At 45.2% G+C, this 12,222-nt stretch overlaps 1 protein-coding gene across 1 annotated transcript in view; it reads left to right on the top strand.

Moving 5' to 3' along the window:
- Positions 1 to 12,222, top strand: part of ARMC2 (armadillo repeat containing 2) — a 188,257-nt gene that overhangs the window by 95,120 nt on the left and 80,915 nt on the right. Inside the window, exons 5-6 of the mRNA XM_060167399.1 lie at positions 1,672 to 1,843; positions 8,996 to 9,197. Of these exons, the coding sequence (XP_060023382.1) occupies positions 1,672 to 1,843; positions 8,996 to 9,197 (374 nt within the window). The remainder of the gene's footprint in view (positions 1 to 1,671; positions 1,844 to 8,995; positions 9,198 to 12,222) is intronic.

Raw genomic sequence — 12,222 nt, 5'->3', positions numbered from 1 at the left:
AGTTTCATGGCCTAAGTCACATTCTTATGAATATTTTGCAACAAATTAAGGAGGCTGTAAAGTAAACCGACTCTTTATTAAACAAATATAACATAATTTATACAGATAGATGAGTGTTGCCTCCTTCAGAATAAACCCCTCTGAATTCGGGATCTTTTTTCCAGCAAGGTTGCCTCAGGATCTAGGGCCTTAGCTTTTGAGACTTAAAAGTAACGTGGAACCAAATCTGGTAAAGGGTGAGCAGCTTACCGAGATATGCTAGGGAGGGAGCTAGCATATCTTGAGTCTCCATAAGAAGACTTGTATATATATCAGTGTCCCTGCAAGAAGGGAACTGCTGTCTCCATTTGATAGCTGGGCAAGTTCAAAGAAGTAAATGGCCCACCCAAGTTCACATAACTAGTAAGTGGGTTTGATCTCAGAGTCATTTACTCTTCCTGTCTATTATGCTGATTATTTTATTTATGCTTTTTTAACTGTGTTTAGAAGAATGTATCTCTATAGTCATAAAACCGGTTTTTTTGGGTCTGGTTTATGAACCGTTTACAGATGTAAATGACCAAGAGGATATAAAAAATATTTTGAAAAATGTTACCGTTATTGAAATAAGCAGATTCTTGAGAGGAGAACACTAATATAGATGTCTGTGTTCTATTAATGTATATGAGAAAATGAGTGAAATTCTGTGTCATATATGATAGATGACCTCACCCATTTTTCTATATTATCTGACTTGAATGTCACACTAGATTTTTTAAAAATTTGTTAATTAACCTATTGGATTGAGAGTCACTCACTTCACACAGTATGTAAGTGATTTGAGGAACTTTAACTTGATTACTTTTGGCTAGAGAGCTAGAAGCACTTGCTGCATAAGATTGTGCTTTCATAGACAGATAATCTTGTTGCCTTGGGCCACCAGGCAACACCACCAGGCAAAAAGTGGGAGTTTAGGCCCCTGTGAGGCTGCGGCCCCAGGTTGGGTTGGAGGCCACTGCCACCTGGAGGTTAGGCCAGAGGGTGCTCTGGGTGGCACAGTGCTTGATGCAGGTGGTTTTAAGTCTTTAAGGAACTGGAATTTTGCTAGTAATGTCCCTTTTCTAAGGGTATCAGCATAGAATTTTTGAGATGTAGCAAATAAAACATTTTCATATCATAAGTCCAAGACTACTTATTGCTCTTCTGTTTTGTGACTTTTTAATCTACATTATTAAAAATTTTTTTATATCATTAAAAAGATACTTCTGTCAAGTCCAAAATATATAAAGGTAGTATTTAAATTCCACACAGTTCTTGGCACATGTGGGTGCCCAATAAATGTTTTCTGAGCTGAATCGAACACAAAAATTTACAAAGTATGTTGAATGTACTATACCATATTTTATAGTCTCTTGTAGAGATCTGTTTGCTGGCATGGGTAAACCTTTTTTTTTCAAATACACTAAGCAGGACAGTAGAGTATTTCATACAATATAATTGACAAAACAATGAAAAAGTGTTATATACCTAACACATTAAGCAAGGTGGGCCAACGAGACGGAGAACCAGGGGGCTGGGGAGAAGCCAGGCAGGAAGCCCTGTGCTCCTCTGGAAGTGTCAGGGCCAGCTCTGCGTGGTGAGTCTTATTCAAGACAAACTCATGCCAATCATTTAAAAAAAATCTCTTTCCAGAAACCAAAACCTCCAGCATCTCCTGCCACAGAAGAGGATCCCTGCCATTCCTTTCCAAAACCCCCAGTGGACCCCACGAAGATTAGAAGGATAAGCAGTGCCCGGGCGCGCTTACACAGGGCGGCCTCGCAGGGGGCTCTTCTGCCAGACATGACCCTTCCTCCTGCTCAGCGTAAGGCCACATAACATCCTTTAAAACCTGGGGGCAAGCATGTTTCTTGAGTTTGCACACAAGAGTTATTTTTATATGATGTTTTTCAAACTGCACATGATTTTTTATGTTAACTTCATTAATCTTGTGCAAAAGCTGGTTAAGAAACATTTTATGGGTGTTTATTAAGGTTTTTTTAAAAAAAGTTACTTGGGGCTTCCCTGGTGGTGCAGTGGTTGGGGGTCCACCTGCCGATGCAGGGGACGCGGGTTCGTGCCCCGGTCCGGGAAGATCCCACAGGCCGCGGAGCGGCTGGGCCCGTGAGCCATGGCCGCTGAGCCTGCGTGTCCGGAGCCTGTGCTCCGCAACGGGAGAGGCCACAGCAGTGAGAGGCCCGCGTACCACAAAAAAAAAAAAAAAGAAAAGTTACTTGGTAGAAAAAGAATATTAGGATAAGTGTTCTTTAATGAATGCGTGTACGTATTGATATATTGGAAATCATTTCTAAATTAGAGTTCAAAAAGTTGTTAATTTCATTAGGCATATTTAAGATTCATATAATGTACGCTAAGCTTAGGTCTTTGAAAATACCTTTCTGATCCCATGTGAAAATGTAACCACAGGTTGAATGGGCTTATCCTGTGGCCACAGAAGTGCTGGCATGTATCTAAACCTGGAAACAGAGAAGCTAAAAACCTCACATCCTGAGGAATGCCCCCAATAATTGGCATCACCCCCTGTCCAGGGCACACTTAAGAGTTTTTCAAACTGTAGGAAATGTCCGGTTAGTTGGATGACAATCGATTTAGTGGATCACACCAACATTTAAAACAATGAAGTAGAATAAAATAGAATGGAAAATGTCAGGGCACATTGCAGACAATAAATGCTAGTATGGCTTCAAGGACTTCAGTCACGTACACGTGTGTTCAGGATCATATTACAAGTTTACTATACATTATATTTACATTACAAATTTATCATTACTATATGTAGCCCCAAAAGTTAGAAATCCCCTTTAACAGGGGCTGATAGAATTGGCCCTCCTTCAGTCAACAGGATTGATGAAGAGGAGGGATAGGTTTACACTCAGAGAGAGGAGATAATCTGAAGATGATCCCCAAAGTTACAAGCCACCACCTTAGGATCCTACTTGTTTGACATACAAGCCTTTTCTTTTAATTAGTCACCAACATTTAAATGTAGAAGATCTCATGGAAGAATCTAGATGTATGACTTTTTGTGAAAAATTGGAAGATCTGGCAAGCGCTGGGCCCGCTTTCTGTGCAGCCCCCATGGGGAGTGATTGAGCTGAGTAGCCCCCAGCCCCATTAGCCCGGGATATGATCTGCAGTCCCCATGTCTCCCCCGCCCACTGCACTCATTTTCCTGTCTGGTCCCTAATGATCCCTGATGCAGCTGAAGAGGTACAATCAAGGAGAAAGGAAAAGACAGAGACAGCGCAGGGTGTGCGTGCCACACCTCGATGGCGTACGGAGTGTGTAATTAGGCAATCTGCCTTACCTTGATGTCCCAGTTTGTTTCTTTTCTAACAGTCAATCAGGTATTTATTGAGCCCCTACTAACTGCCAGGTGCCAGTCTAGGCCAACAGAGTCCTGCCCTCAAAGAGCTCGTGAGGGGAGACAGGCAATAAACTGGAAAGCCAAGAAGTAAGACAGCAGTTGGGTTCTGAGTGCTAAGAAGAAGGTGAGCTAGATGCTGGGCTAGGGAGTGACTGTGGCAGGAGGAATCGTGTCACCTCTGGAAGGTGTCCTTGAGGAGGTGGCCTCTGAGTTGAAATGTGAATAATGAGGAGAAGGCAGCCGGGCGGAAATCTGTAAACACAGTGCCCAGGCTGAAGCTGAGGCCGGAGATGGGCGCAGACTCGGCTGGTGGACCCCAAGGCCCATGTGGCTGGAAGGGGGAGGGAGCTGAGGACACAGGGCCCATTCAGGGCCGGGCCAGGGGGGACATGGCCAGGACTTTATTCTTCCTGCAGTGAAAAGCCAGGGCAGGGTTTGAGCAAGGGAGAGACATCATCTGATTTCTGTTTCTTAATAGTAGCTGCACGTTTAGACTCACCCGAGGGACTTTTCAGATGTTGCACCACCAGGGCCCCAGTCAGACCAGTTACATAAGAAAGAATTGGTACTTACGGGAGCTGAGTCCCTGCCAAGGTGAGAGGCAACGGGCTCGGGAGCCACGGTGCAGGGTGAGGTCAGGCTCAGATAGGAACAGGGTCACTTCTTGTAAACAGGATGGCAGAGCCGGAGTGAGGGTTGCTGAGCTGTTGTTTATCAGATGTTTTTGCTTCAGAGCCTGAATGCCGCACACATTTAACTCTCGGTGGCTTCCATTTGAAAATCCTGCTGCTTGCTGAGCTGTTGCCATGTGTGTGAAGGTGACAGGAGAGACATGTTTCCCCACCAGCCGAGGCATGTCCCTGTTTCTGTTCTTCCATCCACCCTGTTGGCAGTTGCCCCCTTCACCACTCCCATCATCCCTGGGGTCTGCGTCAGCACCCAGGAAACAGAGGCAGTAAAAAGTCATTGTCTTTTAAAAGCACACATCACCCAATTTAAAAAACCATTCTAATGCTCCAGCCTTGGACTCATTTTCCTTTGTACAGGAGCTCCTGGGCTTGTTTCAGAGTTCCTATTGTTTAGAAAAGGTATCCTTTTGATACCTTTAGAAAAGGTATCCTTGTTGGCTAACAGGCTATAAAGGCCTGTGGTGGAGACTGAGACAGAGGGAATGTCCCTGCCCCTGGTGTGAAGTCATTAGTAGCTGACACCTCCCCAGGCAGGGCTGGTTTGGTGCCGTGGCAGGTTTGGAATTCCTGTTTGAAGAAAGTGAAAGAAAAGATGTGTGTCGTCGTGTTTGTAGGGCCAGCAATTTAATCACTTGTGTTCAAATAGGGTTTTTGGCTGGAGGTGACCATGTTGCTAACGCCCCCCATACTCCAGCTGGACGGAGACCTCAGTGCAGGCTCCACCTTCTCACGATCTCTGTCATCTTAGCCACCATAGACAGGCTTCCTACGTGGGCTTCCTAAATATCCCCGGGTCTGTATTCTCCATCCCAACACTGCCCCACTGCTTTTATCACCTCTTGCCTTGTCCCTGGTCATTCAGCGCTCCTTTCCTGCTCCACCCTCCGCTTGCTGGGGGGGCTGCAGGTCGGTCAGCACAAGGACCCTGGCCCTTGGAGCAGCCAGCAGAACGTGGGCACCAAGCGCCCACGCAGACATGGCTGTGAGCAGCAGCCTTGTCCCTTCATCCCAGTGGGCCATGAAAGACGATGGTTTTCTCTCCGTGTGCCATAAGGGACAAGAGGTCAGGAAGCAAATAAAAATTAGATTTGCATCATCTTCTTGCTGAAAACCTTTCAGAGGGCCCCCCCGTGCTTAAAGGAGAGCTTGCCAAACTGTTCCAGGGAACACTTTTGGCAAAAAAATTAATAGCTTTTCCTTGGAGGAAGGGTCCTGTGCTCAATCTGTGCCTACTTCCCTCCCTCTTGGAGAGCCGCAGTGCACGTGAGCATAGTAAAGGGTGGGGAAGGCCATCTAGTAAAGTCACCTGTTTCATTTAAATTCAGCCCAGCATTTTACAAACCTACTTGACTGTGGAATCTGTCTTTTGGGGAACACAGTTTGGGAAACACCGACCTAGCGCAGAAGTTGGCAAACTTCTTCTGTAAAGGGCCAGAGAGTGAATGTTTTAGACCTAGTGGGCCATAGAGTCTCTGTTCAACCTACTCAGCTCTGCCATTGCAGCAGACTGATTTATGGCTGCTAAAATTTGAATTTCATATAATTTTCACATGTTACAAAATATTGTTCTTTTGATTTCTTTTTTTTTTTTTTTTTTTTTTTTGCTCAACCATTTAAAAATATAAAAGCCATTCTTAGCTTGCAGGCTATACAGAAACAGGCGGCAGGCCAGATTTGGTGGGGCTGCAGTTTGCTGACTCCTGGTCCAGGGGATGAAGTCTTCACTGTGCAGCGTGCATAGTTCTGCCCCAGCCTAACATTCCAGGCCCTTCTCGCCCCTCTCCTTTGCCTGCCTACACCCCCTGCCTCTGGTCTGCGCACCAGCAATACGGAACCCTTACAGTTCCCCACACCCATCCTGCTGTTTCATGCCTCATGCAGTCTGCTATATAATTCGCTGGACACAGGCATAATGAGAATGTGGAGCTCTTTGTTCAAAAATTGTTTAGAATTTCAAGATGGCAACAGCAAATCATTAAACCAAGTTCAAGGCCCTTCTAAGCATGGGGTCCTGCTTGACTGTACAGCTTCGACACACTTGAAGCTGACTCTCACGCCAGACTTTTGTTCCCTTTTTTCAGAACTCTTTTTTGGCCTCCTATTAACGCTTTGGAATGCTTTTCAGGCTCCATCTTCTCTATGAATCTTTCCCTGACCAACTCCAACCCCTCAGGACTCCCCTGCTCTCTTACTCGTCCTTACCTGGCACAGACCACACTGTACTGAATCTCTGTCTAGATGCATCTGCCTCTCTGTTTCCCCTACTAGACTGAACAACTTCAGTAGGAAAAGTGGTTTTCTCTGTTTGAAGCCCGAGAGCATGAAACAGGGTGTAGTCTATAGTAAGTGCCAAAGAAAATATCTGTGAAACAGGACAGTTCCTACACGGTAAGGCTACTGGTTGTAGAATCCTTTTGAAGTGTACCATGATCTGTTACAAAATTAGTACAACGTGCTGCACATATTTTCCAGAGAGACCTAGAGCATCGTTACTCATGTTCAGTTGAATGGTGGACATCTAGCAGGAGTAAGAGTGAGCCCCGGGGCCACTCTTTTTTTTTTTTTTTTTTGGCGGTACATGGGCCTCTCACTGTTGTGGCCTCTCCCGCTGCGGGGCACAGGCTCCAGATGCGCAGGCTCAGTGGCCATGGCTCACGGGCCCAGCCGCTCTGCGGCATGTGGGATCTTCCCGGACCGGGGCACAAACCCATGTCCCCTGCATCGGCAGGTGGACTCTCAACAACTGCGCCACCAGGGAAGCCCCCCGGGGCCACTCTTCGCTGTAGTAATAACTGACAGCTCGCTCCAGTAGATTGTGAAGACAGAGGGACTGCAGCTCCTCCATCCACAAGTAGGGTTGCATTTTTCCCTCTAGGACAGAAGCTCCATGGCGGCTGGGACTTCTCAGTTCACCACTAGACCACCAGCCCCTGCAACAGCATCTGGCACATGGCAGTGGATGCTTCATAAATATTTGTGGAGTAAAAGAAACAAATACTAAAATATAGGGACAGGCTAACAGTGCTCTGTAATCTAAAATGAAGTATGTGCGTTGTAATTCAGACCTAAAGATATTTAAGGTTGTCTGGTGCTGTGGAGAGAGCCCTGGACTAGAAGTCAGGATTCGTGGGTTCTATTAATAATAATGATCATAACTTCTGGGTTTTGAGTGTGCTAGCACCACAGAAGTCACTTTACCAGGCCATTATCACTTGGGACCACTTGAGGAAGGGGAGAGAAGCTGAGTGAGCTGCCTGCATCACACAGCCTGTACTTGACCCCAAGTCTGATGGAATGCCAAGCCCATGCTCTCCCCACCATACAGTCTCGGCTCTCCCCGAACCTGCTCTGTGACCTTAGACTGGTCACCTTACCTTTTGGGTTCTCCATTTTCTCATCTGAAAAATGAAGGTTAGACTAGCCAATCTCTAAGGTTCCTTTCTGTTGTAAAATTCAGTGTTTGGAAAGCACGGAGCTTAGAGGAGCAGACGAGGTGGATTTGTTATTGTTGGTTTTTATTGGTCGATGGTTCAAGTGCAGAAAAGGAAACCTTGAGTCATTTTGGAAAAGCTTGCAAAACTGTTTCTCTATATGAAGCTCATCCCTCTTGCCCCTTTGAAAAACATATTTTATCACGGACTAGAGTATAGTAGCAGCATCGTGGGTAAGCTCTTCCTAATGTCAATTTGCTGATGAAGAAACAGTGTTGTATTTTAAGTCTAAGGATCTGTAGCCGTAAACACAGTAGGTGTTTCAGTTCAGAGACTGGACTTCCTTTTTGCAACTTTATCTTATTCCTTTTTAGAAAGCCTTCTAAGTGTTTCAGTGCCCTCCTGTGTCCCCGCCTGGGAGTCGTCTGCTGGGCCTCCAAGAGCCGGCCCCTGCTTCTCTGATCACCTTTCTCCTCCCCTTCCCGTCACACACTCCACTTGAGCATGCCAGGCACACTCCTGCCTTTGGGCCTCCGCACGAGCTGTTCCCTCTGCTGGAAATACTGTCCCTCATCATCTGGTGGCTTGATGCCTTACCTCCAGTAAGGGTTTGCCTGCCATGCCCACCTGTTCAAAATTGCTACCTGCCCCAATTCCCAATCCCCTTTTACCCTTCTCCACTTTTCTACTTTTGCTTTTTTTCCATAGCACTTATTATCTATACACTTCATTTATTATGGTCTGTTACTTATTGTCTATTGTGTAAACAGGTGTATTGTTAGGATGTAAGCCCTATGAGGGCAGGGATCTTTGTTCTGTCACTAATGCATCCCAAGTGCTTAGGACAGTGCCTGACATCAGGAAGGTACTCAGTAAATATTTCTGAATGAAAAGTTACTAACATGATCAAATTCAGGAAGAAGAATTGTTATGGGACACAGAAGTATTTATGTGGACTTAGGTAGTTCATAAACCTCAATTAGAGTATTTACCTACAGGTAGACGCAAAGCTAATAGAGCTAAGATTCTATTCATTTTTACCTGCTATATTGATGATGTCAAACCTAAAATAGTGGTGAGGTCTTGCATACGTTCAGGGAGGCTTTATCCGTACAATTGCAGACTTGATCACTTAAGTCATATGTAGTTTTTTTTTTTTTTTTTTTGTGGTACGCGGGCCTCTCACTGCTGTGGCCTCTCCCGTTGTGGAGCACAGGCTCCGGACGCGCAGACTCAGCGGCCATGGCTCACGGGCCCACCTGCTCTGCGGCATGTGGGATCCTCCTGGACCGGGACACGAACCCATGTCCCCTGCATTGGCAGACGGACTCTCAACCACTGTGCCACCAGGGAAGCCCCATATGTAGTTTTAAAATTGTATAAATTCTTGGATTGAAAAAAATATATTGAAAGATAGTGATTCCTAAAATAAGAAATGCTTTGACAAAACGTTTCCTTGGTTATTACAGCAAAGAGAGTGGAATCCAAAGAAACAGTTACGATGGGGGACTCTATGGTGAAAATACATGGGATTTATTTAACAGAATCAAATGCCATTGGCCACGTGAGTCACCCACCTCAGCTAACGTATGACGGAGACTTCGGTGAAATCAAGGAGCAAGAAATTTTCAAAGGGGCAGCATCCTTGCCATCTCATCTCAGAAAGGGAAGGTCAGTATTCTTTTCATTTAACTTTCCAGTCAGGACAACTATGTCAATTACCAGTTTGCTCTCTGTCTTATGTAGATGATTGATTTGCATTTTCCCCTTTTATATAAACAAAATTTAAGTTAATGATGCATGAGTAGGGAGAGATGTCTTCTCACAGCTGAATGGAGTTGATTTTACATCTCCCTCTTTAATCCTCAGGAAAACAGTCATACCTGCCAAAATGCTGCTTTGATAGGACTGTCAGAATAACGTCTCTGCTTTATTTGGGCTGTTCTAGCAAGCCCTTGAGTGATGACTGATCATTCTGTTTGTGTTACTTGGGATTCTTGCCCGGGCTGGAATGTCTCATTACCTCCCTTTAGGTTCGTTCGCTGTTGTTGACTCCACCAAAGAGTGGACACTTGATTTATTTTATTCTCCAGTAGAAACTTGGATTAGAATATTTATTTTGGAAACTAATAGTTAAAACAGGAGAGTCCTATGGATTTCTCTTATCTATGATATCTCACTACTAATCCCTCATAAAATGAATGATTGAGGATTACTCTATTTCATACCATGTTCCTAGATAAGGCTTTTTTCACCCCAGTCTGTGATCCTTTCACCCTCATCCCATCTAGGAACCCCTAAATTCATACCGTGTTCCTGTGTAGGGCTTTCTAGGCTTCCCCTAGAAAATTGAGGAGCAATTTTCCTACCATATTAAGAAGTTGTAGAGAATGTTCACTGTATGGACTGTGTGAATTCTTACACTGGTATTTCCCTAAAGAAGCCTTGACTAACTGGGGAACCAGGGTGGGGAACAGAGCAGGCTCTGTTTTCCAGTCCCAGCCAGTAGTGATGCTAAGATAGGCAGAAGGTCTTGCACTGGACAGGGGCACTCAGTTAAGAGATATTTTTCTACGACTTTTCCATTGGGTCATTGTGGGCAACTGCCCAGTTCGAATTTGCTTAACAAGATTAAATTCCATGGGCCATTTTAAGACCAAATGCTTGTTGCCCTCACTTAGATTTGGGTCTGACTTTGGCTTGTCCACATGTTGTGTGCTTAAAACTCCTCCCACCCCTACTGGCTGCTTGGCAGCGGGTTAGTTTAGCTGAACTGACCTTGTCTGCTGACACAGCCTGAAGAGCTTTGCACACACAGAATTTATATTAGGCAACCTAGTAGTCCTTGTAATGTCGCTTTGCATTCAGAACATTTTTTAAATTAAAGTAAAAATGAAATGTCTCCTTAAGTGGAAGAGGACTTCAAATTGGGACTTTGGGAGTTGAGCACAAAACATCAAACTAGCCATTGCGACAAATCTTTTCCAGTTAGTGAATAAGAATAGGCTGCGGACCTCAGAGCTTAAACATAAAAGGCAGCAGGAGAACTTGTGTTTCTTTCAGCACTGAACTGAAAAGGAAACATTTATCTTGCTGCACCCATCCTTACAGTAATTAAAGTTGACTAGGAAAAACCAGACAAGAGCTGTTTTCTTTTTTCTTTTTTCTTCTTGCAAGCCTTCAGATGTTGCAGAATAATCTGGCAAGCCAGGGTTCATTATGTCTTCCTCAGTCTGGGACAGCAAAGGCATTTTCAGTTACATATTTTGTCCCACGAACAGCAAAGGAGAAATCAGTTAGGGGCTAGAGGCACTTCTTCCTGACTGTCCAAAATTATGAGGCACTGGCGGCCGCACTAATTGTTTTCTTTTTGCCTTGTTAGCATGGCTTTTGCACCGTATAGTGATTGCGTCTGTTTTGGGTTTGCCATACACCCTGGCAAGTTTAACTTCCAGTAACATTTTGGCTTTCGGAATCTTCACCTCCTTTAGTCATTGGATGGAACTTTTGTTGAGGTGATTCCCCCACAAAATATTTTTGTACAGTAGGATTAAAACCAGAAAATGGAAACTATTCGCAGTTCTTTCACTAATTACATTTGTGAATCAGTCTGGAACACTTGATAGTTGTTTCTGGTAAACATTTAAGTGAATAATTCCAAGAAATGATCTTTGCTCTGCAGTGGAGTATTCCCAGTCTTGATGCTAAAGCCCTACCCTCAATTAACATGTTTCCATGTTTACACCAGAAAGTGGAAAATGAAGACTCTTGTCAGTGAACTGGGCTGGCAGGAGAAGGGAGGGAAGGCATTGCGTAAGTGGAAGAGGGGGCAGCAGGAACCGACAGAGGGCTGAGGGCTGAGAAGGAGTGCGAGCAGCTTGTGTAGGGGACAGAGGAAGTGAGGTCATGCTCCCTGCGCAGGGTCCTTGCTGCCAGTCCAGCGTGGGAGCCTCCACCTTCATGTCAGGACTTCTTGGGCCAGGGAGAGAAAGGAGTAGTTTAATTCAATGAAACCACATTGATTTTAGGGAAACCTATAATTTAGAATAAGCTCAGACCTGGGATGGACTGGAGTTTAACTTTATGCTGGTCATGATGGAAAAAGGACTTGCTGGGCTTCCCTGGTGGCGCAATGGTTGAGAGTCCACTTGCCCATGCAGGGGACACGGGTTAGTGCCCCGGCCCGGGAAGATCCCACATGCCGCGGAGCGGCTGGGCCCGTGAGCCATGGCCGCTGAGCCTGCGCGTCCGGAGCCTGTGCTCCGCAACGGGAGAGGTCACAGCAGTGAGAGGCCCGCGTACCGCCAAAAAAAAAAAAAAAAAAATGCCGAGCAAGGCATCATTGCAAGCAAGGTGGGCGGGGGGCGGGGAGGAAGCACTCTCTCACTTTCCAGAAGAGAATGCAATCTCTAGCCCCTATTGAACTGTCGTCTTCAAACAGCGTGCCAGTTACGACAGTCTGTGTGTCTGTTTGAGGATTCAGTCAAGGTTTGGCAGGCCTGCCCTTAACAACACTCTGTCTTCTCTTACTTTATGTTGCCATGTTTTGAAAATAGCTTCCATTAGAATATGTCTGTGTGTATATCTCCATCCATCATCCATCCAGTGGTTCTATCTGATGAACCCCTTTATACATCTGCTTTTTAAAACCTTTTAAGGCTTTCTGTATAAACATTGTTCAAACTCTCGTGGTTTG

The sequence above is a fragment of the Lagenorhynchus albirostris genome, chromosome 12 (assembly GCF_949774975.1).
Source record: "Lagenorhynchus albirostris chromosome 12, mLagAlb1.1, whole genome shotgun sequence".
Classification (NCBI taxonomy): domain Eukaryota; kingdom Metazoa; phylum Chordata; class Mammalia; order Artiodactyla; family Delphinidae; genus Lagenorhynchus; species Lagenorhynchus albirostris.
The sequence above is the reverse complement of the archived record's forward strand: the minus strand, read 5'-3'. Positions and strand labels throughout refer to the sequence as shown.